The sequence below is a fragment of the Melanotaenia boesemani genome, chromosome 23 (assembly GCF_017639745.1).
Source record: "Melanotaenia boesemani isolate fMelBoe1 chromosome 23, fMelBoe1.pri, whole genome shotgun sequence".
In the NCBI taxonomy this organism is placed as follows: domain Eukaryota; kingdom Metazoa; phylum Chordata; class Actinopteri; order Atheriniformes; family Melanotaeniidae; genus Melanotaenia; species Melanotaenia boesemani.
This window is the reverse complement of record NC_055704.1, coordinates 17,424,248-17,450,596: the sequence shown is the minus strand read 5'-3', so window position 1 is coordinate 17,450,596 and position 26,349 is coordinate 17,424,248. Positions and strand designations below refer to the sequence as shown.

General features: G+C 39.9%; 1 protein-coding gene across 6 annotated transcripts in view; it reads left to right on the top strand.

Annotated features, from left to right (window-relative positions):
• Positions 1–26,349, top strand: part of cald1a (caldesmon 1a) — a 66,414-nt gene that overhangs the window by 10,273 nt on the left and 29,792 nt on the right. For 4 of the 6 annotated variants that reach the window (XR_006009268.1, XM_041977486.1, XM_041977490.1 and 1 more), the window contains exon 2: positions 25,986–26,071. Coding sequence is in view for 5 of the 6 variants with exons in the window: in XM_041977486.1 (XP_041833420.1) it covers positions 25,995–26,071 (77 nt within the window). In the remaining variant the exon portion in view is untranslated. Of the gene's footprint in view, positions 1–7,744; positions 7,851–25,166; positions 25,324–25,985; positions 26,072–26,349 lie in introns of those variants that run through there. The other 2 variants (XM_041977488.1, XM_041977487.1) reach the window with 2 other exon arrangements.

Sequence of the window (26,349 nt, the reverse complement as noted above, 5' to 3'; positions counted from 1 at the left end):
CTCACTCCTGTGACAGCCACCTGGGAGACCACCTTGGAAAATAGGCCCTTATTAGTTCAGGTTAGACTTAATGACCAGTAATGGTACACCAGCCAAGCCAAACTGTGCAAAAAGGGCTCCGGGCAGGCCGAAATGAAATACCAGTCACTCAAGCTCTGAACATAAACACAAGGTGGGTGGTGGGTTAAATAGTTATATATGTAGGTGTATGTGTATAAGTGGGTTCAGACATGTATTTCGGTGTTTGAGCGCAGTGCTGACCCAGGTGGAGTAGTCAAATTCCCCTGCCAGAAGACATGGCCGAACCCCCATGGACAGATTAGTGCTGGAGAAGGGGTGGTGGTGGTTTTGGATTTATTCCCATTTAAGTGCTGCTGCTTTATGAACCAAATCTCATTTCCAGTTTTGCCATCAAAAAGAAAAAAAAAAGCTTGCAGCGACCTCAACAGAGCAACCAGAGAAGCCTCCTAAGAGCACTGCTCAATTATTTACAATTTCATGGCTGTCTGAGATATGTGTTATTCTAATACATTAAGGAATTAGGAGGCTTAAATACTGCACATATATTAACCTCTGAAGCAGAATTTTATCCTCAATTTAGTGGTAAATGCCACATCATGCTAATGGCATTCAATGATGATTGCGTCTTCCATGGTCTAAATAGTCTGTGGTCTAGAATTAGCACAGCCATTAAAAGTAAGAAACATCTGCATATAAAAAGGTGTGATAAGAGTCAATCACAGCCAACAGACTACACAGCTTTCAGGCCTGCTGAGGCAGACACAGTGTAAGACACAAATACAAAGGAAGAGAGAGAGCTTTGTTATGTCTCATAAAGCTCTAGGGTTTCCTGGAATTTTTGGCATTGGATCCCAAATTCACATAACCACAAAAGAGAAGACTGGGGTAACTCATGAAGAACACAATTCAAGTCTGGCAAAAGTTTATCTGCTGTTGTGTATTGCAGGTGTTTAGGTGGCATACATAACCTACAGTACACAAAGAGATTAAGGCCTCAATCATTGTTCATTATAAGAGCACGACATCAGCTGATGCAAATATGTGATTCAATCAATGAAATAGACTTCCTAAAGGTTACAAGTGTTTCTATTGATTACAGTCGACAAAACTCAGCAGAAAACCCAGCAGATTTTATGTATGACCTTTGAACCAGTCATGAGGAAGCACAGAAAATTCCTGACTGAATGGAGTATTGTCAGAGTAAACTTTAGAGTAGGTCTTTGTGAGACTGGTCAGCATGAGGTGTGTAGTAATGGAAGTGGCCGGCCTTTTCGCGTAGGTATGTCAAGATTATTTGATTTTACAATTAATTATGGGATTAAATGCCACTATTAATTATTCTTAGAAATGCTTAAATATAGTCACTTTCTATAAAGGATTATGTCCAAATCACACAGGCAGATCAGAACAACTGTTGCGCGGAACAAAAACAAAGTTACACAACATCCACCTGTGATGGCTTGTGTTGCTGTGTTTTTGTTCCATGTGAGTTGCAGAAGAGGTGTGTTAGAGTGTAAAAATTAGCACATCAGAAGAAGAGTTATTCCCACCAAACAAACAGATTAAGTCATAGGTGTCAGATTTCTTTGGTTTTAGAAATAATGACCAAGGTATCACTGTGGAGGATGGCTCACCAGCCTGTAAAGCATGAAATAAAAAGTTTGCAGTGAAAGGAGGAAATGTATCCAATATGTTTCAGCATGGCACTGCAATGGACACACTCATGACTGTTTGTGTGTTGTTAGAAATTAAAATTGAAGGCCATGCACTACATGGCACAACCCTCAAAAGTAATTTGTGTTGTGTTCTTGTGTTTTGATGTCTAAGTGTAATTAAAATCTTTCATACCGCTACACCCCTCCTACCCCTGGGTAATACCCTGAGTCCCGGGGCAGCAACCAGACACCAGGGAATGCACCAACCCACCCCGTGGCAGCACACCCTGGCAGGCCCACAACCCCCGGCAATAACCGACCCCTCCACCCCCGAGAGAGGAGGCCAACCCCGGGCAACAGAGCCCAGAACCCCCACCCAGCCCACCCCAGAATTGTCCGGCCGGGAGCCAACGCCCTCCGACCTAGGCCCCACCAGTGGCCATGCCCTACTGCCACAAGGCTACCCCAATCGCAGACCCCCCACAGCTCCCAACAGGGCTGGACACAAAGCTGGCCCCACAACAAAGCAGTCCAGATCCCCACCACAAGATGTGATGCATAAGAAGGTCAGGATCATGTGTACAGAGTTAATTACCATGTTAATTTCATCCAAGTAACCTAATAGGCACAGTGTGGGGTTTGCAGGAATATTACATTTAAACCATGTTTACATGTCTTCACATACCTGACAACAGAACCTGTGGACAAGAGTGCAGGACCACAAGGCATGGAATTAGTTGTCAGTCATGTTGTCAGTGCAGTGTGAGCAAATATTTGATTGTGACAGACCCATCCCAAACATCCTTTGTCCTGTATTATGAGGTCTATGCAGAATTTTTAATTGAATTAGTTGCATATTTGAATTCTTAGTCATTGTATAAGTGTTTAAACATATTTGTGACCATTCATTTTGATTAAAGCTCCTGGATAAGTCTCCCATTTTGAAGTTGGAAGATAGATTGAGTCTTCTAGTTTAGATAATAGTCTATATATTTTTGATAATAGCTTTGGGGCATCAAGATTCAAGAATTCTACCACCCTGATAGGTAGCTTCAAGTTTAATATGTATTATATATGGTTGTATATATTGTATATGGTATATTTTTTGCACATAGATTTAAGCTTGTGGTATTCTAGAAATTTAGTGCTGTTGATTCCATATTGTGAAATGAGAATATTAAATAACAAGAAGTTCCCATTTTCTATTATATGTTCTAATTGTTTTCTAACCATGATTCATCTAGACCGCTAGGTTTAAGCTATTTGGAGAAATATTGCAGCTTGTTAGCTAAGAAGAAGTGGTTAAAGTTAGGTAGGTCCAATCCACCTCTGTCTTCAGTCTATTGTAAAGTTTTTAGACTGATACATGATGGCTTGTTTTTCCATAGAAATTTGGATATATGTGAATTCAGTGACTTAAACCAGCTAATTAGAACCATCATTTTAATTGTGGCAACCCTCCCATGAGAGATATGGGTAAGCGCCTCCACCATGAGAGATCGTCCTCTATTGTTTTAAGTAGCTGGACATAATTTAGCTTTGTTAATTCTGCTAACCTGGGAGAAATGTTTATGCCTAAATATCTAGTGTTTCCAGACTGTATTGCAATATTGGGCATGTTTTGGAAGTCACAGTTAATGGGCATAACTATAGTCTTTGACCATTTATGTTACTAAGAAATTGATCTATATCCTCATCTGTTGTGCTTAGTTGTGATTTATATTATGTTTTATAGAATTTTTTTAAAGTGTTATTTATCTTGTCAGGGTCGTGGTTGATCGTTGTTTTCTCCTTGTTTATTTTTAACTGATTAGTCAGGAACCTTCCAGACTAGTTGCCATGTTTAAAGTTCTCCAAATGAAGTCTTTGCACCAAGAATTGTGCTTTTTATCTTTTATTTTAAGTTCAAATTTAGTTCATTTAGTGTTCTTCTGCGGAGACATGGTAACCGTCCTCTAGGGATTTAATTCTGAGTTCTAACTAAAATTCTCGAAGTTCGTTCTTTTTCTTGTGGGAAGAGAAGGAAATTATTTTTTCTCACATTACTGCTTTTCCAGCTTCCTAAAGAACGCACGCTGAAGTTTCTGGAAAGTTCTTGTTTTCTAGATATAAGAACCACCACCTGACATTTTACGCTGAAGAAAAGCTAATGTTCAGTAACTGGGCTAAATGGCGTTATTGTTTACCTAACCTTACATTAAAATGAAATGTTATGGTGTCATTTGCAACTTTCCAGTTGTGTTTGACCCAAGCTGGAGTTCAATGGCTTTCGTTTTAAAAAAAAAAATGAAAAACTCAAACTTTTAATGGACAATTTTACTGTTCCAACATGACTGACTTGCCATGAGGTCTATGCTGTTTTTTGAGTCGTTGATGTTTAATGATCTGTTGAAGAAATCATATTTATTTACAGTTATATGGTTGTTTATTTATTTCTGCTGCTCCAGTATTATCCAGCTATTCTGCTAAAGGAGAGTTAGCAAAGTTAGCTAGATGTTTTTTCATGTGTTTTTAAATTCTCTATTAAATCTATCTAAATATTTTTATAATGTAGTTTCCAGAAAGAAGCCCACTAAGTGTCATGTAGGCTTTTCTTATATGTATGTAGTATTTATTGTTTACAAAGCAAAGAGAATTCGCTTGGAATGGGACTATTTCATTACTGTACTTTATTGCTATAATATTTTAACACCTAATGACATATAAGGAGTGTTCATGCAGTTTTGCTCATTTATAGTGTTTAAAGTTAAATAATTAACACATAATAATCATGATTATTTGTATGACAATAATCGTACCAAGAAACTCTATAATGGTGACATCCCAGTTCTCTCATGGTCTCATGGCATAGTTACTTAGTTTGTCAGGTGACACACACCAAAGGCAATAGTGTGTAAAATCATGCTCGTGTAGCTCAAAGCATTCGCACACCTGCGTGTAGCATGTTCCAGAACCTTAAGACCCAGGCTTAGGCCTTTCAACTCAAGGGGGATTTGGGGGGTGGGGGTCTGCTCAGAAGACATGTACCCATTCAAGCTGGCTGGCTGCCACTCTAATAATAACAGTCAGCACAACCGTGCACGAAAATTAGATCTGGTAAAGCGAGTGAAGTTCAGCCCTGTAGAGCCCTGAAAGGATCTAAGTGTTGAGCAGAATGGAATGTATTTTTTGGAAGAAGGGGTGAGCTCTCCGTCACTCAGAGAATGTGCTTCTGCTGATTCAAAAGCAATCATAATGCTTTGGTACCTTCAAATTTTAAACTGCAGACCACTGAAAGACATGCTTCACAGGACCATGATGCTTCTTAGAAATGTATTATTGCCCAAACAACAGACAATCCTTGTGTAACATCCTTCAAAGGGTGTTGGTGGACTTTTTTCTTCTTTTTTTTTCCAGTGAATTTTCCACTGACGTCGGCCATGTTGTGTCAAGAGCGATGCTGTTCAATATGCTCTTGGCACTCTCAGTTTGGAGCAGCTTGTGTTTAAGAGAAGTATTACTGCAAAATTTATGAAGTTCAGTGCTGAGTTAAAAGTTGTTAATAAAGCAATGCAGTAAATTCCTGCTGACATCAGAGGACAGATGTGGAGTGCATCATATACACAAATGTGAAATGACTGGGAATAACTTTTGCAGCAGCAATGTACAAAAAGCAGGGAATAACATGATTACCAGTTCATGCTGATAGTGCAGATTTAATCATGTTTTTAATTAGCTTAGCAAATATTATATCATATAGGAAGTGCTTTCTGTATGTTAGTAACACCTTAAAGCTGCAAATCAAACAGCTGACTGGGAGAGTATCAGTTAGGTGTTGAGCACAGTGCATACTCTTGTAGCCAAACAGGCTAATGTTTTCCTCAGGATTTGATAGAAAATTTTAGTACACCCGTACTGCTTCCATGGGAATTCGGAGGATAAGTGTTAGCCAGATGCTGATAATCAAATACACCTGCCTAAAAAAAACATCTGCAAGGATGAACACCTCTATAAAAGCTGATGTTTTAGCCGTTTTTCCAGTCACACAATGCCAAGAAGGAAAGACAGAAAAGATATTAAGGCAGTAATTGTTGCTGCACATCAATCTGGGATCTTTAATCTTCCTCAGTGAAGCACATTCAGATGTAGAAAATATTTAAAACCTGTTTTAATCTTTCCAGGAGTAGATGTCCCAGCAATATAACACCATGCAATAATCAGAGAAAATGTTCAAATAAATAAATAAAGATACATCTCAGACTCTACAGATCTCAGCAAAATAAACGTTGAAGTTCATGACAGGCTTGTTTGAAAGGGTTGCCTGGAGATAACAGCTTGTTTCCAAAAGCTAACATGGCATAGGTTTGGAAAGGTGCATTTTAGCAAACCTTAAGACGTCTGAGACAATGTCATTTGTACAGATAAAACCAGAGTTGAGATGTGTGGTTGTAAATGCACTGCCTCACATTTGACGAAAACCAAATGTGAGGCCATTTGTTCAAAAAAGGTCATGTAAGAAGACTATGATGCTAGCCACACCAGGAAATCCATAACAGAATGTCTGAATAGGTAAAAATTCAACTTACTTTTGCATACACTGCTCATGCATTTTGACAGATAAAATTTAATCTGTTGGATGCCGTCTCGCTTTGGTCACCGACCATCTTATGGCTCATTTATGCTCACTTTTTATAAAATAATTGGTATGCCTGTTTTGAACGTTTTCAAACTCCATTGCCAACAAACTCCCTATGTGTGCTTTACGTTGCTTTACTTTAAAATTGTGTTTGTAGGCCAAGGAAAACCAGAGTTATGATAAAAAAAAAAGTCACATTACAGTCACATTTGGTGCAGGATGAAACAATAAAAATGGCTAATTCTAAAGGCCAATTTCCACCTAGTGTGCCGCGGTGCGTGTCAGAAGCGTCTCAAAAGCACCTAGTCGCGGCTCTCCTAAACATACCTGCCGAGTCTATTTTTGATCAAGCATGCATCAAGAACGAATCAAGTTCAGCAGCTCAGATCGCGGCAGACAGGAAATTGGAGTAGTGCAAAAGGTTCCAGTAATTTTCAAAATAAAATCCCCTTGCAGATGAACCATGTAAAATTATGTCATGAGTCAGGGAGTCTCATTGTTTTTTGTTATCATGGACGGCTAGACGTTTATCCTGGAAGTGGAGCATCACTAGATTCTCCAACTCTGTGATTTTCTGAATCTAGCAGATCCATCTATGAGGACTCGCATCTGATACGTTGCAGGTGTGAATTGACCCGCTGTGGAGGTCTGAATGAAATCGCGGCACAGCTGGAACGCAGTGCACACAGAACCTGTGGAAACTGTCTGTAAGGAAAGGGCTCCCAGCAAAAAAAAATGAAAAAAAAAGAAATCCCTTTCCTTTTGATGGAAAAATGGAACACATTTACCAATCAAAAGATTTTATGACAGCATGATGCATTTGGTTGCTGTGTTGTAGGGGTGACCAAAATCCACCAAAAGCAGATTGAAGTCCTGTCTCCTGGTGGAAAGAAGGACTAACACACCATGGACAAATCAGGCCTTTGATGTCCTCTCGTCTTGTGGTAGACAGGAACTTTTTTTTGTTTGTTTGTTTGTTTGGTTTTTTTTTGGGGGGGGGGGGGTGGAACAAATAATTTGTGTAGTATCTTACTGTGATAACTGATAGTTCTGTAAATAGTTGTACAAAAAACATCTTAGAAATTGTTCCATTTTAATGTAAATAGTTCTATGTAACTTTTTTTGTTTACTACATTATATAAGTATATGAGTTTTTTAAATAATTTATTTTTATTTCTGTTTGTCATTTTCATTTAAGAAAATCAAAATTTTCCTACTCAGATTTTAAGTTTTCTGTGTGATCAGTTCTGTAGCTGAAATGCTGATGCTGAAATGAATTTTACCAAACAACACAAGTTAAACTGGTGAAATATAAAGTTGAAAACAAAAGTAGTCGAAAAACAGCCAAATAAACCCTAGACCCCAGAGGGTTAAATATGTTCTTCATTTTTCCTTTTCAGATCGCACATGAGCTACTGGCCCCAAGATTTCCAGTGCTAATGCTCTGTTAGCTGCTCTTGGATATGCATACACAAGATCTCTGAAAAATACTGAAATACATATGAAATAAACACAGAGGACCGACAGAAGGCTCCGTCCATGCATATGCATATTTACCGGTGAGCATAAATGAGCCTTTAGGTTTTCAAGCCCATTTCTCAAATGTCTTCTGACTACTCTGCTGAGAATTGACCCATTGTCTTGCTGTTAAGACCCAGTAGATCCACAGTGTGGCAGCTTGGGCTCCCATTATTTCACTGAAAGGCATGTCCAGAGACAGTCACAGAATTAAACAAACAACTCTGTCTCATGTGTCCCACTCTCTGTTATTATAGCTTTCTCTGACTTGTGAAGATGCATGCAAAGTTTTTTTTCTGTACAGTTTTTTTTTCTTACTGTCAGGGGATCATTTCACCATCATGTTCACTCTGAGTAATAGGACTTCTTGGTCAGGTCATCTTGATGGTCCACCCCTCCACCCGCTCCCTAATCTCCTCCTATCTCTCTCCAGGAATGCAGCCCCTTTTGTTGAAAAATACCTTGTCATGTAATACCCTTGAAAAGCCTCCCAGCACACTTCAAAAAATTGGCATTCCACTGCATGATTTACTGAGCCGTGTGTTAAAACAAGGCAAGAAAGATAAGGATTTATGGTGTTTTGGAGTGATTTAAATAAATATGTCTTCTGTTCAAGTGATTTTCTCTGTGTTGTCCTCACAGGGCTATGACGCATGCACAAAAATGGCTAACTGATGTCAGGGTTTTCACTCGCCTGTCATGTTTTCAGCAGGCTTTCAAAGTGGGGGGCATTGCATCATGTGTTGTAGCCTCACTCTACCCTTATGTATGTTTCCATGTAAGGTATGATGGGAAGACATTCTTCCTTTGTGTGGGTTTGAGTCAACCACATAAATCACTCTACCGCTTACATTCTTTTTTTTTCTTTTTTTTTTCTTTCTCCCTACCCTTTCGATTTTCTCTTTTCGTCTCAACAGTGTAATTTCTTTTTGGCCAGGGAGGGAGCTACACGTACGCCGTGACCAAAATGTGGCTTTTATAGGAAGCATGTCACAAATGTTCAGCAGATGCATTTTGTTTCCACTTTTTCCTCCCCTGAGACTCACATAAGGATCCTTTCAAAATTTATGAGAAAAACATTTTCATGTTCCACTTAATGATTCCCGCATGTCAAGTCATTGTCCATGAACCAGAAGCATTGAGCTGTTGCAAGTCTCCTGCTCATCATGTATCCTTTTCCTTGCAACCAAAGCCCTGTGGTGCATATTCTGAGTGACTTAAATTTATTTAAACCTATCTCTAAGTCTAAAGAAGAGATATTACTTCCTACATGTCATTTATGTTCGATTCCGGTCTGTGTTCATTTCCGTTTAGTTCTCCTTTATTGCTATCAGCTGGATAATCTGCTGTCTTGCTATGGGGTCGGCAGTAGCGTAGCTTTCAGTAAAACTCACTATATATCAGCACTCTGGCTCCACTAGTCTCCCTGGTCAGCTCACTAGTAGCAGATTAATGTCCTGTTGTGGAGACACAGATTCCTGCCCGGGCCTCATTTACTCTGACATAAGGCAGGTGTCAGCATGGGCTGTCCTGAAGGAGCTAGAGGAAGCTGCTGTTCTTCAAGAAACTGACATGAAAGAAAGATGTGAGAGGCTGTCAAGACAAGTCACATGGAAGAAAAACTGTGACACTAGTGCAGGATGAATCCTAAGCCAATTCCTAAGCCTAAGCCATGCTGCATGTTAAGAGTCTATACACATCACAATTCTTCATTCTTAAAAACTGAATCTAGGAACATAGAGACAAAATTATGCTAGTTTTGTTCTTGTCATGTTTAATACCTGCTCCCTGGAACATCAGTGATGTAAGTTGCAGCTGGCAACAAAAAAAGACTCTTTTGTCCTTGTAGCTTTATTTAACAGACTCTTAATATCACATGTAAAGTACAAGAGTGCATATTTATTGAAATTGTTTGACAGTCTGAATACATTCTGATGTAATTTATCAGAGAGACACTTACATAACAAGGCTGCAATGCTGAAAAAACTGTCTGGATCATGAGAAAACGGGATACGAAGGAGCCAGGATGGCTTATTAATCACTTTTCTCTTCCCTCTTCAGGGTTTGGCAGCCAAGCAAAAAGTGTCCATTGTAAAAAAAAAAAAAAAAGAAAGTATTAGGGTCTTGAGGAGAGACTTTTTACTTGCAGGCTGAAGTGCATTTATGCCATACTGGATGGCGAGATCGATTTTTAAGGCTGAAAGCAGGGAGACATTCAACTAACTAAATTCTCTTTTTTTCATATAAAGCAACTTGATATTGAGTATGTTCTCCCCTTTTATAGTGTGGGAGTTGTGGAACATTGGAAAACTAGCTTTTTTGGGTGTATTTTTATTGGGTGTTGGGGAAAGTTTAACATATACCATTGTCGGTAAACAATGCTAAAGCTAATCTAGCGACCTCATTTAAAAAGTAGTTTTGGTTTGGCTGCAGATAGAACCACAACTCTCAGCGGTGATGCTGCCAGAATGATGTTTGCTTTGCTGAGGATGTGGTGTTTGATTCGCTCATGTTCGTACTTGGAGTCCCATCTTTTTCCCATCTTATAGTTGAGTTATTTTGACATACAAACATTAACTGCATGCTTGTGCATCCAAGGGAAAAAAACTGAAGTTAGCATTAGACTGTAATAAACTTTTTTCATAGTTGTACATTTTTTTGTTTATTTATTGCTCATTAAATGACACAATTATAAAATAAATTGGTTATAAAATATCCAGAGAAACTATTAGATCTTGACACCGCCCTTCACAACACATGTTAAGACAGGTCCAAGAGCATAGTATGGTTTATGTGTCATTTAGAAGTGTTCATACAAATGAAAATCAGTGTGCACATTAATTCTTAGACACATATAATTATGTTGTTATATAAAGTTTTATGTCCCAGGATCTGAGTATGGCATATGAAGATGTGTGGACACTGCAAACAGTGTTGCATTTGAGACTTGCAGGAATCCTGGTCCATCGTTTTACTGGCCTGGATCCACAGTCTTCTTCTGCTCTTGGCAAAAGGCTGCAACCCCATCAGAATATTGAAAAATTTCCATCCATCTCTTCTGGAGGTTTTGGAAAGGTCTTGCCAAACGAACTCAGCATTGCTTTGAATGACCACAGCTTTCTAACATTATACAGAAACATGTATGTATAATTAAAAACTATGTTTTCTGTTTTAGCTAAATAGTCTCTATGGAGCACACAGAAGATTTAGTTACAAATTGTGATATATATATTTAAACTCATTAAAATTAGTAAATCTAAATATTTGCTTCCCAGGACAGGTTGCTGGTCCATCGCAGAGCTCTGTATTCTGTTCATATTTAATGTACAGTAAAATTTCATTATTTCTATAAGTCTGAAAGAAAGGAACATTTATTTATATGTATAGCACCTTACACAGATAAAAACCACAAAATGCTTTACAATAAAATAAGACAAAAAGAAACATAAAAGATATTAAAATGCATATGAACACATCAGTGCACACAGTCAAGAGAACACATATAACTAAAAGCCTGCTTGAATAAAAACATCTTCAAGTATCCACAGTCTAAGCATCTTGAAAAGAGAGGCGGCTCATTCCAGAGTTTGCTGCCTGAAAGGATTGGCACATCTGGTTTGGTTTTTAATCAGTATGTTACAGTAAAACATGAACATTTTGAACTCTGTCAATTTTTGTGTCTACAGTCTACATTGACATTATTAATATCTGACTGTAAGCTAGGGCAGATTAGCTAGCAGCTTCACACATGCATGGTTCATAGTCAGATTGGATGCAGAGCAGAAGTTATCATCTCATGCTCTGACTCCAGCTGGGAGTACTAGCAGTGTGAGGACTGGTGTAGTACTAAAATAAGCACCCCTGCCATGAAAAGCACTGTCCTTTTACAGGCACAACACTCTGCTACCTGTTAGTACTTTGGGATGAGGGAGGAGTCCATTGAGAAGAATATTATGATAAGAACTTTCAGGTCAGTCTTCTTAAGGGTCAGGTCAGTCTTTGCTAGTCATAGTTAGAAAAAGAGATTTTAAAAAGGTCAGAATACCACTAAGCAACAAAGTGTTCACAACAACAGCCCAGGGTCTACTTCCAGTATTTGACTGGATGCTCCTTCTGCAGGAGTGTGCACGTCATTCTGAACATTATTTTAATAATAATTGTTTCCTGTTGATATGATCATTTTTGTGATTGTTTGGAGCCAAAATTAAAATCAAAATTTGATAAATTGCTCACGCTTAGTGAGTAGGGATAGAGATTTTTGATGATTTTTGAAGCCTACTTGTCAGGCCAATCAAAATCAGTTAGTTGGTTAGTTGTGATGTCATCAAAAATCAAATGAAAAGATACTTCATCTCCAAACATTCTGTGGGCTGTAGTGTTTTTTATTGTACAGTTGGTAGATCAGAAATTGGGTCAGGGGGATGTTGAGAATAACCGTGGTGCTCTGGTCTGTTGCCTCCATCAGTGAAAACTCCAACAGAAACAGCTGTTAAACTTTCCTGCTTTCGCCTCCAAACCGAGCTTGGGAGGCGGAGAAGAGGTGATTCCTCCTGGATGAAACTGCAGCTAGCTTTGGGGTCAGCCCCCTTCATTTAATCCAGCTGCATCTAGCTGCAGCTAGCTTCGGGGTTAGCTCCCTTCACTTTACCCAGCTGCATCTAGCTGCAGCTAGCTTCGGGGTTAGCTCCCTTCACTTTACCCAGCTGCATCTAGCTGCAGCTAGCTTCGGGGTTAGCTCCCTTCATTTAATCCAGCTGCATCTAGCTGCAGCTAGCTTTGGGGTTAGCTTCCTTCAGTTTACCCAGTTGCATCTAGCTGCAGCTAGCTTTAGGGTTAGCGCTCTTCACTTTACCCAGCTGCATCTAGCTGCAGCTAGCTTCGGGGTTAGCTCCCTTCACTTTCCCAAGCAGTGCTGAAGCAGACACTGACTTCGCTGTAACTAGAAGAGCTGTGAGATGTTTATTGCTAAAGCTTGTAGCAGAACATTTACCGCTAAACAGACAGTCAACTTTCTCCTACTGCACCGCTCTGAGAGCTCTGCTGTGTGTCAGACCACCTGACATACTGTGCGTCTCTCTCTTCCCCCATCTCTAGCTTGACTAGCACTGTTAACAGCTCCATGTCTCAAAAACCTTATTCTTATAAATAATTCTTCTTAGTGAAATGACATGCCCAAAGAGACATTTATTTCTTGTAACGGGCGTTGCAGCTGACTGTCAGAGCAACTCCACATAGCAAGGGGGGCCCAGATAAAAGAATGTTTCCAACTAAAGCAGAGGACTGTGGTGTTGGAGACGGCTGCTTTTTCACCAAGAGGAATGTTCCTTTCCAGGGGGCTGCGATTTAAAAAGACTCTGGTAGAGAGCTCATATGAGAGGAAAAGCTTTTGTGTGTGTTTAAAAATGAAATGTCAACGCAGTGAAAAGATCACTGTGCCTCCCTTTCATGACCCCTGAGTCGTGCAGGTGTGCATAGTTGTGTGTGCAAGTGTGGCCAACGGCATTGGTTGAGGTGTCACGGCAGGTCCAACATCACCATCAGTCATGCTGTTTTGAAAGGAAGCCAAGTCTGTGGCCACTGTGCAGAGAGTGTGAGAGCTCTATCTTGCTGTGCACGCAGCATGCAAGAAAACCTTCCTTCTTTTTTTTCTTTCTTTTTTCCCAGTTTGGTTACGGGAAAAGGCAGCATTTTTTCTTTCCATATTTGGTCATATGGAGCACGGCCAATGAGCAGCAGCCTTTTGATGCCATACAAACATCCTTATTTTGTGTGGGATTTGTACTTTTTGGAATGCTTTTCTTCCATTCTGCCTTATTGTGGGTGTATCATCTAAAAGTGCACTTTTAAAAGGTGCACAGCCTTTTAAAAGTCAAAGACTAGAACAGGGTAACATTGACTCGTGCCGTCTCACATATAAGTCGCCTCTTTACACTGTTATTTATGATTTGGGCAGAAAGAATCCAACTCCTAATGCAAATGTTCCTCTTAAAACCAACATTTAAGAGGAAGACAGCGTTTTATTGCACTCTTGTTTTCAGCTAACAGCTGCATTGCCTCCTCTCAGGCAGTTATTTAATTTGATAAATTGGATTAGCAGCTGACAAATAAGAATTCATCACCTCATTTCAGTGTTTTAAATAAGGTTGGTGAAGCTGGACTTTAAATAAAAGACAAGATCTGTGTGCTCAAACCTGCTCTCAGAAAGTTGTGGACTCAGATGATGGATATGACATGTTAGGGGTATTATTGTTATTGCAGTTTTAAGTGTGGCTTAGCTCCAGGGTCTGGTGTTTAAGGACACATAATCACGCCCTCTGCCTGATGGGGAATACAAACTGGTGAGAGGCAGGTGTTTTCAGCTGCACAATATCTCTGGATTCATGGCAGGACAAACTATTCTGCATGTGTTGGACCAGGAAAGTTAAAAATATTAAAAGAACAGTGAGTCACAATCTAAATATACAACAGTTTCGCAAGGTTATCTCACTGACAATGGAAAATAAAACACAGGACTCAAGAATGCTGCAGAGAGACTAATCAGCTTGGCAATATTTTAGAAAGTATCAAGCTACAACTTCCTGTCAAGAAGGGATTTGTCAATTTGAAAGATAATTGAAACAAATGTTATTCATAGCTTCAAGTTTATCGCAGTTGGTTTGAGAAAGTTAGTGTCTTGAGTTGTACAGCTGAGTTGCACGCTGATTTTAAGGAAAATTCCATGATGCTGCTCCTCTCCTTTTTCAGTTTTAGCCATGATTTATCTTAATACGAAAACGGGATGGAAACTCAATCAATAATACAGCAGTTCAGAACAAACAGTCCAACCATTAAGGCAGATCAACTAAATCTGGGATTTTTGTTATTCTTACCCACCTTGATAGTGATAGTTGCATCATTTAAACATGCTGGTCCAGTAATAAATTCAGTTATTTAATCCTAACTTACCAAGCACTGTCTAATATAAAATGCCTTTGAGGTATTTCATTGAGGTTTTCTTGGCTGTGTGTGTGCGTGTGAGCAGATATCTTCAGTCAGTCTGTCTCAGTGTGTATGATTCACAGGGCACAGAGAGGTGCTATGGAATGTGAACCATTGTCTGGGAATGCAGGAGTCTCCGTTTTCTTCACCAAATGGAAACTTGACATCTTTAACCTTTGTGTCTTTTACTAACGCTGATGGCACATTTCCCCTCACTGGCTTGTTTTGTATTTGTAAGCCAGAGTCAGCACACAGGAAATTGAGGCACAATTGATGAGAGGATTGTGTCTGATCAGGAAATCTTTAGTCACTAATGACCATACATTTGAGACATTCAGGGTCCTGTTGCATATGCTTTGCAGTAGCATTAGCTTCTCAGGTTTGCCATGAAAACCACAGGCTCACGCTCGGTTTAATTTTCCCTTATTTGAGCTGATGCCTCCGAAATTTGTTTTGGATGAGACCGTGTGATCGGAAAGCAGATGGTATTGAGACTGAGCCGAGCTCTGATGAAGTTAGCCACCTCATATGCTGCTCAGGATATATGGTTGCAGCTGAGGATTTTGGCCTTGACAGTAGAAGCTGTTGTGGTTGATTTTCTCACAGACAAATCAAGGGGGGGAAAAAAGTCTTGCCTGCTAGACATGGTTAAATCTTATAAAATTAAACCATTCGCTAAAGTAAATTCCTTGCCAACCAGCCTCTTGCTTCTTCATATTATAGCTGCACACATAATGTGCAGCTGTTGGTTAAGCTGTTGTGTTGTGGTCCAGGCAGGAAGGAGACATATTGGGGAATTGGGAGACAGAGAAAGAAGAAGGAAAGATATTTTATATTTTCAGCTTTAATTTTTGGTTAATATACATCCATTTTTCCATTTCAGGTCTGCACACATTCTAAACAAAGCTGGAAGAGTACAACTCTTACCACTTTCTAACATTGCCTTTCCTTCTCAAAATACCTAAAATATGTTTAGCTGCTGAAGATACCAAGTAATGAAGCATGCCAGGTGCCATTCTTCTTGCAAACAAGTCTTAAGGTGTGCAACAGCACGGGGTATCATATTATATTATTTTGTTTCACATTTTTCCTGTGGAATGATGAGAGATGGCAGGTTTCCAGCTAAGGCTTGTGCTCTTTTACTGTATGAACTGAAGTTTGTCCAGATAACATTGATTGCATGTGAGGATCCTTAAAGCAGGCTTAAATTAAAAAGAATGCTTTCATTTTTTGGCATTGTTTGTTTGGGCTTAGGTGATTTAAAATAATGAGTTGGAAAAGATTATGGTTTGGGTAATTTTGACGATCACAATGTTAACACATTTTAGAAAGCTCCAGTTTTCTTTTCTGCCGGGGTGAAAAATCCCAGCCCGACAATAAGCCAGCAAAAAGCATTATAGAAAGAGAAAAAATAAGTAGATGCGTGCTAGATCCCTTTTAACTCTTCCTTTTCACAACAATGATGCACACAAACCACTTCTATGCAAGGAAAATATATGCATATTCAACCTATCAGCGTCAAAGCCAACATTTGGCATACCACCCTTAGCTTTGGTTCAACATCTTACACCATACTAAATCGGGGAAATTACTCATTTGAAACATGCATTTTTGAATTTGAAAGTTTTTTTTTTATTTTTTAATGCATCATGGAAAGCTTACACAACTATTTCTTTTGCATTTTAGGTGTTTAAGCCACACTGGATGGCAAAGAGCACCATCCAGAGAGTTAGCAAAAAGAACATTTCACATAGTGGTTGACAGTTTCTCTCAAAATACACTGTATAGTAACCCAAAAACAGCCCAAACACCCTGAGTGCTCTAAGGGTTAATGTGTTTCCCAAGTTGTAATGGCTGTTGGAAAATTTTGATAATGAGTATCAGTTCCATACACCAGTACACATCATCAGTTAGTAATACAACCTCACCAGTGTGTTGGTGAGACTCTAAGATGCAGGCAGAGAATGAGACACTAGCTGATAGATGAAGCTTAGAACAGGGCAAAAAAAAATGCTCTGCCACAAAACCAACTGAGCTCGGCTGAATTTTATGAACGCTTTTCCACAGTCGCAGCATCCTGGGACAGCAAACATTTTAATGTTGCCTCGGCCTTGCTCGAAAGAAGACACATAATGCAGAAATCCACAGTCTCAAGGCCAGCTTTCCAAACACAGCACTCTACGTGTTGATGAATATCACACATGTACACACATTTACTGTACCAGAAACACACACTCCATTTGCAGTGGCCTCATGTACTTGAGGTGTTACAGCTGTAAAAACATTCAGACAAATTCATCTCAATCATTCATATACATCAAGTCAGCATCCACCTGCAGACACCTCACACCTCACTTCTGCACCCCACTTGCAAATGTAAATCTTTTTTTGTTGAATACTGTTTGCCATCATGTGCATGGCCCTCACTCACAGACTGAATGTATTTTAACAGCTCTGTCAGACTATCCTCATGAGATTCCTTACCCCTGCAGAAAACGTTAGGTTTACCCAACTCAAAGTGTCCCCAGAGCTGCAGCCAAAAAAGCTGTTGGTGTGCATTTCCTACCTGCATGTACAGTTCTGCATTCTTTTTGGACCAATGGTAAAGCCTATCCATAATACATTTCATTGAGATGGACTGAACATTTAACTTTCCAAAGGATATCTCAAGATAATGGCATTTCTGTGTCAAACCTATGACAGCAATCAAAGAGAGGCAGCGTTTGTGTAACAGTTAAAGTCTCAAAGTTGCTGTCATGAGGAGACAAGCTGTTTTGCAAGAAGTCTGGCGACTTAATATTTGTGAAGATAGCTTAAGTTAAAATATATCAAATCCTGAACAGTTAAGATTTCAAGATCTCCATAATCCATGATACACAACACAACATATTTTTTGGTAATATTTGACAAATTTTATGCTATAATTGGGCAGTGATACCATATTTCATGTGAGTTTATTCAATTTTTGTCTTTCCTGATGTAAATATGAAGTAACCTTAAAAAAACTAATGGCTAGTAAGAGACTGAATGTGGCTCATTACATCCCCTGAGAACTGTAGCAGGTGGTAAAATTTCTTTTCATCAATGTAAAGACTGGAAGGGCCTGGTTCTAACCACCAGTGTTCCCTTGACATTGCTGGAATACCTCTCCTCACCTGGACACCTGCATACTGGTAACCTGTAGACGTATCACTCCTCTCCTCAAGTTACAGTAGTAGCGGTTTAAAAGTTCCCATCCAAGCTGAAAGCCAGCCGAATACCTGCCGGCTTCCAGCCCAGTTCCATTCCAGTTCCAGCCAGCTGCCTTCCAACTTCCAGCCGCCAGAGAGGCCCCCTCCTTCTCCTGGGAGTGTCGATGTTTTAATCAAACTCCACCCATTCCTTGTAATATAGGGTAGACCCAGAAGATGGCGCTTCTCTCACAGACTTCTCATCGCCCATAGTCTGTCAGATTTTATCTGAATTTACACTGACCGGCAGAGGCGCCACTCAGAGCACCTCTGATGGCCAGTCACAATTCATAAAAATGCATAAAACTTAATACATAATCATCGTTTGACGTGGAATGTGAAATTGTAACATGCTTGTGCGCTGCCAATTGTTTTATTCAGAAATGAATGCTAGTAGGTTAATAAAACCTTTCAAATACTGGATCACAGCCCCTAGCTCTATTCTCAATAGGATGTATTTATCATACTGATTAATCTTTTAATATTAGCATTATTAACATAGACAAATCAGATTTGGATCAAGCAACACAGAATCTGTTTGAGGTAGCTAGGAAGGGTTATTTTATTCTCATATTATTTATTTCACCTCCATAAGAAGACAGGGCGACAGATAAAAGCCCCACGCAGGATCGGAGATAATTTCTTCCACTTCAATGTGTCTAATCGCGGGGGGACATCCAACACTCGCTGTGCTGCGACTTCCTGCTCGCCGGGAATCCCGATTACGTCACCCCTCCAGGTGGGCTATTCCCCGACACGCTCTGATTACCATTCCAAAAGGTACTGTATGCAGCCCCCAACTTGAACATGCGCCTTCTTCAACATTCGCACTTGCTCCAGAAAATTACCATCTCTTAGGCTCCTCCACCACCACTTTGACTGTGGATTGATACGTAAATGAGCCGCAATGAGGCAGCTGAACAAGTGACCCAGTTTTGTGATCGTTGCACATTGGGTAAGAGTGGTCAAACGAGTCCAGTTTGTGTTGTCATGCTACCAGAAATTCAGTAGGCTAGTCGGTCCTAATGCAGTGAATTTCCATGTTAATGTTGCCAAATTCAATAGCATAGCAAGAGATGAAAAAAGAAACAACGATATTTCTTCAACATGTTAACCAAAATATTTACCTCTTAAAGCATAAACCAAGTATTTACAACAAGCAGTGTGCTTTTTAACGTTAACGTGTGCCATAGCCTACTGCACCGCTGTTCCTCCTTCCAAGTCTTCTTTTTTATTATATTGTTGTTTTATCATCTGAATATACTACAACAACACAGAGAAAATATATGAAAGTTTATTTTACGCTGGTATTTGCGCAGCAGAGTTTTCTGCCGCCGGATTTGTAGTCCAGGAACGGAGAACACAGCTGCTGCCAGGAAAGGTGGATTACATTTTGTTAAAGCACAGCAATCTCCGAGTAGCCTATTATAAATACCCTCTCAGTGGCAAAATAAAACACACTGGTCTGGTTTAGTCTTCACTCTGAAATGGTTCAGTCAGAGGAATATAAAGCTGTTTTAAAAATGTTGAGCAAGCTTAAAATAAACATTCATAGGCTATCTACGTGTTTTAGATTAACACAATGATAAAACAACAATAGGCTATAATAATGGAAAAGAAGACTTGAAAGCAGGAGCAGCGGTGCAGCATGGCAATGATGCGTTAATGGCTCGGGTCGCGGGTTAAACATCAGTCTGGTTCGGATTTAAATGGAATAAATACATTGGTGACGAGTCGGGTTCGGGAGTCATTCTAACGGGTTAGAGCAGGTATGCGTAGCAAAACAGAACCGTGCAGGACTCTGCTCTAAGCAGTTCGGACTTGGTTGACCTGGAACCATTTGACAATAAAATCTGGAGCCATCCTGCAACGCGCTCGCTTAGGCGTCCAGTTAAACCGTGTTTATTCAACCAGTCCCTACTTCATTGCATTCATTCTTTCCTCATAGCCTACGTGCACATTTTTTTCAAGATTGTTTATGTCAGTTTTGTTTTGGAAAATGAAAAAGGAGTCTTTGCGCAGAACTTATAACATTATTCTAATCTTACCACTTGCCTATTTTATTATTGTGTATTTTTGTAATAACATGTAAATTCACTGCATAGGAACCAACTAGTCTACTGAATTTTGTGTGACAACACTAACAGAACTGTTTTGACAATGCAACAATTACAAAACTGCGGCTCATTTACTTATCAATCCATAGTCAAAGTGGTGGTGGAGGAGCCTTGGAGATGGTAATTTTATGGAGCAAGTGCGAATGTTGAGGAATTTAGCCTTTGTTCAAGTTGCAGCCCACAACTTGGTATACCTTTCAGAATGATAATAAACAGAACAAGACACACCAAACCAGGAGCTAAGACCACGAAGTTCAGCATCATGCTTATCTATCTTTGGCGTTTTTACACCAACATTTTTATACACTGGATAATGATAATAATTATCGATTAAAGTCACGGATAAAACTGCTGTTGTTAAAACACACCCATCTCTTACAAAATCTAAAATGTAAAACAAAAAAAACAACAAACAAAAAATCTGGATCACTGTAGAAATATCTTTATTCATTGCTGATCATCTGGCCATTGAAGCGTTTTTATTTGGAATTGGGAACAAATATTTTCCACCCTGTTATATTCTGTTCCACCCTGTTAGTAAGGTGTTTTTTAATTTTTTTTTTTTTTTTTTACTAAAAACATTGAGGACTGTGAACCTTGTTGCACCATATTAGGAAGTGAGGAACATTAAATTGATTTTGCTTTTCTGTTCCCAGGTCAAAAGGAATGTAATTATCTCTCATTTGAAATACTTGATTATGCTTTCCTTCTTGCCTTTGTGGAAACAGAAACGTGATAATCTCTCACTTGAAAGCAAGCTGGGCGTACAATAGTGTGATGACGATGAAAACTCACATGACCAATGCTCAATAAAGGGTACATGAAAATGTGAGAAATGGTCAAAAGCACAAATACCGTTTGTGGTGAGTGAAACTATACAGCACAGTCCACAAGGCTCTTTTCAAGCACACTCCTCCCCCCAAGGAGTATGCTTGAACAGCTAACGGCAGGTAATGGCTGTGTTTACAAATGTAAAGGTGCTAATTGTTGGCCATTGAATTGTTAATTTCAAACCGGGCAGCCTTTTGGTTGTACTCTGGGCATGGTAGAGGGATAAGAAATCTCTGGGTTTTCTAGTGTTAAACACTGGAAGCGTCGCCAGCGGTCTTTTGATGACCGCCAGTCACGCTACCATGCTTATAGTGTATTAAAAACTAAACGGCTGAACCTGGTATTTTAGGACTTTTATTATATAGTTGTTGTCTATAGTTTTACCTGCTTACTTGTTTGGAAAAGTAAACACATCAATATTTACGAGCAGTTTAGCACGTCTAAACTTCCACAGAGCCGCTCAGGGAGACTCTTTCTCAGCCAAACTGTCGTATATCACGGCTATGGAGTTGTAATAAATGGCCGCCCTACTCTGCTTCTGATTGGCTGTAAGATCACAAACCCTGTGTGATGATAGGCTGCTGGTTCCTGTCATTCCTACCAGCCTTTGCGCATGTGCCTGCTTCAGACAGCGGGCAGGCAGCTGTCCCACCGCTGAGACACAGTTGTATGACGTTTTATCACGTTTTATCACTAGATCGCTATGAATAAAATCCAGGGACACTTCATTTCACAGTATAAACCATTTATTTACTTATCTACTTAGGATAATAGCACTTTGAGGCCTAATTCAGAATATAGGTTGGGCTGGGTCCGGACTTTTGTGATCCCTGCTTTACACATTATCAGTATTATGTTATTTTTACCTGCCGATATTACGTTATGATTTTGTCAATATTCAGTTATGCAGCAGCTGTATCAACCCCCACTGTGAATAACTTACGTTGCAGTCAAATGACCGCTGGCAGCGCTCCTCGGGATGTTTAGAAAGCTCGCTGCTAGTGACATTCACCACTTAGCCGACTTGAGGAGGTTGTGCTTTGCCTCATAACACCATTAGCTACACATGTCGGCTTTTTTGATACATTTATTTGACGCCATTTTCAAATCAAATCATTTTTTAAATGTTGGCAAAAATGCAACAAATGAGCGACACAGCTCATTATAAACTGTTTAGAGAGCAGCAAGATCAAATCACTGCTCCTCCCCGTGGACAAAAGAGGGATTGCAGCTGTTTTTTTACTTGGGCTGCTTAGGGGCAGAGCCTCGCTGACGACGTCATTGCGGGGGATTACATTACCCCCACAGACCTGTGAAGGATCGGCCAAGGATCAGTCAAGGACCAGTCAAGGACCAGTCAAGAACCAGTCAAGGACCCATCATGGAAACAGGGGAACTTTTAAACCGCTACTACTGTATAATGCAGCTTTCGTTCCTTTTATGTCTTATGCAGAGAAATGTTAACTGCAGACTGCAGTTTGTGTGTGAATGTTTGATGGTTTTGTAAAAAGGAAAGCACACCTTCTTTCATTCCTTAGTATCAGAACATAGGGGGAAAAAATCTGGTCCATACCATGTCCACAATTTTGGCAAATATGTTGTTAAATGAACAAAGCACAACATACTACACTTTAGCCTAAATACATCCCGGCTTCTCCTTCTTCATTGCACACGAGCTATACTGCGCAACACTGCCCCCACAATTTCCGGCGGTACTGCTCCTTCTGCTCATTTTGGCTAAATATCCGCAACCTCTCAGAAAATGGACTAAAATGCACATAAAATTAATGCAGAGAAGAGAAAAAAGGCTCTGTCTACTGTTGATCATAAATGAGCCCTTATACACCATGCTGACATCAAGAGCCATTTAGAGGCCTCCCGCTGTGTGTCCTCGAGGGTGCTAGATAAGACAAGAGTCAACACAATATAGACTTTTAGTGACTAGAGAGCGCTCAGAGAAAAGATGCAAGATGGATGCTGAATTACCCATCGTTAATACTAAAGGGAGAAAATCTGGCAAAGTTTACAAGTGTTGCTTGAAAGTATTGTATAAACAAAATAAAATATGGCATGCATGCTATGGGTGTAAGTTATGGTTTCTTAGTCAAATTAAGAAAATGTGGTTGTTAGAGAAATTGTTATATTAAAAAACCATGTCTTACATATTATTACCATACTGATGTCCAGTGTAATACAAGATATTTGAATTTTTTTTCAAGCACATGCACTGCACATTTACCAGTATAATAGTTTTACTTGTTTGTCTTTGCTTTAATTACCTTTTACTCAGTAAAACAGTGGCTTCAGATTTAGATGAGGAGCTCCAGAGACCCCTACTCCAACTTAGCAGATTGTAGGACCCTTTCAAGTCCCTTGTACTGAAATCAGAGGTTAAATAAAACATTCCTTGCATAGCTCCATAACCATAATGTGGAGATTAATGTGTTTGTGTTCAGGTTGCAAGAGGATGGTTGCTCTGAGTTTGAGGGCATCAAATCTGACCAAAGAGCTGCAGTCCTCTCTTCTCACAGAATCATAAGCAAATATTAGGAACATTTTACCAGAGAAGAAAATAGATCCTGCACGGCTGGCCGGTACTTACTCCAAAACTCCCTAAACTTTTGCTTGATTTTCTTTGTGTCTTTTTTGGACAAAAGGGTAACATTGTTTTGGTGCTTTCAACTCAAGACTTAGTGAGAGAGTAGAGGCATTATGAGATAGAGTAATCCCAGTGGCTGTGAGGATAATATCAACTTAGTTTTTAAGAGCTTTCAAGAGATTGGCACTTAGACACTGGGTTGTGTGCCAGGGTCTGGCAGTCTCGACAGGTAGTAATTTGACTGGTAAATGTGTCATTATAGACACTGAAGAAGGCAGGGGCAGACAGAGAAAGAGAGAGAGGGGGGAGGTGAAGAGGGAAATGAGACAGTAAGAAGGGACAGCAAGCAGATGGATGGAAATAAAAAAAAGAATAAATAGACAGATTTGGTGAAGCAGGGAAGGATGTTTTGCAGTGGACAGGCTCAGGCAAGCTGAAAATGTCACAAAGTGTTGACTCTGGGTTGCTTAATTTTATGGAATACTCTCCCGCTCTGGGTTTTGTTAGCTTTTGGAAACTGTGGGTGGTCCCTTCGGTGATGTACACAGCACTTCTAGGTTGTCCTGAAGGCTCTTTCTGTCGGTCTTCAAAACAATGACAATGAGACTGCAGCATTCAGTTACATTCGTACATCTTATATCACTTTTAATAGCTTTTTCTTATGTTTAGTAGTCATTTAAAACTTGAATTGTACAATAATCCAGTCAATTTTATTTCAATCTACGACCAATTATTTTCTAACAGTAAATTATATGGTTTTAAAGGGATTAAAGTAGTTTTGTACAAATAGGAACACTGAGTAAAAATGCAGTCCTCTTAGCTGAATAAATCATGCATTATTTGTAACAATAACACCAAATTTATATGCTTGCGTGCTTGTGTTACTAATAAGTTTGTCTCCCTTGGCGTCGCTGGTTCTACGAAGTATGTGATTAGACTGGTGATGTTTGGAGGCTGTGTCGGTTTTAGATATCGCTCTCATTTCATCTTAATTACAGTTGTATGAGTAGCCTCACATGCAAGCATCATTTCCTCTCCCCACTGTTTCAGAACTGACACAAAGTGTGCATCTAAATATAGACGATGTATTCTTGCGGTATTCAGAATATCTCGTACAAGTCCCATAGTGCTTCTGGAGTGAAGAGGCAAAGCTGTGTTTACTGTGCAGGCTGACGGGGAGGAGGAGAAAGGGTGAGTCAGTGAGGAGGGTGACAGCTCAGCTTCCTTCAAGTCATGGTCTCTCGCAGAGTTTTTTTTTTTTTAGTTCTAAAGTATGCATGCATCTGTTTGCACATGAATAGTTTGCAAGCTTGTTTGCATGTATACCTGGGTGTAGATGTCTAATGCAAGACTGCAGATGGGTGAAAAATAAAGAGGCAGAGAACAAGTTTAGAGGAAGTAGCGAGCAAAAACGCAGTTTAGCCAAGCTCTGACACGTCAGTAAACGGCACAGGAAAAGTTACCAGCAGAGATAGGGAGAGAAGGAGAGACAGGATGGGGGGAGGGAGGAAGGGCGGGAGAAAAGGGGGGGGACGGGTGAAGGGGGCAAGACTTGAGGGATAGAAGGAAGGAGGTTACTGAGAAATGTAGGGAGGGACAGCTAACAAGGAGGGGAAAGAAGCAGGCATTCGCCTTTACGGCCAGCTGTGGGAGACTACTACTACAAGTTGCTGCTGTTCCTCATATCTTTACCTGGATAAAGCACTGTGAGAAGCTGGTATGGTGTGAAGGAAAAAATTTGTTTGGAAGCTAATTCAAGGTATGACATAGTTCATAATTCTTATGTGCAACCAATAATGTACCATTTAGACATGACAGCAGGATGTCATTTATCTATTTTGTGCCTTTTTCCTTCAGCTCCTCCATTAGCATCTGCTTACTCTGCTCCTGTGTGGAGTAGGTGTTGGTGGCTCTTTAGCAGGAATCTTAGATGTATGATGGGAGGCTCGGCAGCTCCTGGGTGGTCTGAGGCCTCACAGCCAGTCATGTACTTCAGTTTTTTGTTTTGTTTTTTCTTCTCACATGTTTTGTTAGAGTTGTTCCTAACTGATGGAGTTAACATCCGGTCATTGCTTCTCTTTCCTCTCTTGCTTAGTCTTCTGGTTTCTACTCAAATTTGTGAGCTTAAATCCCAGCCATGTTGTTACATAATTAAGCTTGTAAGCTCAGAAATATGACCACACACTGATGTATTTGGTGACATCCAAAAGATATAGATATAATGTTAGAAACTGGGTTCTGTGTTATGAGGATTAGAACTTAAAATTATTTAGATCATCAGATGTCAAAAACCTTGGCTGTGTTTGGATGGAGAACTTGAAGTCCTGCCCTTAGGTCACTTAATATTTATTTCCTTTCTGGTTTCTTCCCAGAAACTAAGTTAATTAATGTGAATGTGTTTGACGATGTCACCCCCCACAGGGCACAATCATGGAGGAAATGGACTTTGAGCGACGCCGAGAGCTGAGGAGGCAAAAGCGGGAGGAGATGCGCCTGGAGGCTGAACGGTAAAATCCGCGTGATCATCCCCGATTCACATGTGTTGATTTCTCTTGCAAAGCAGATTTTTTTTTTTCTGTTAAGTCGGCCATACACAGTGGCTTAAAGAACACCTGCAGTCTAGAGGAGAAAACCTTGCTGTCATTTAAGATTTTTCTGCTTAGGTTGTTGAAACAGTGCAGCTCAGCCTGTGTTGTGCAATGAATCTCTGGTTGTTAATGCTCAGCACACCTCCTCTGATGCTCATGCCAAGTCTAGGGAGTAAGGAGCCAGGAACTGGTTCTTT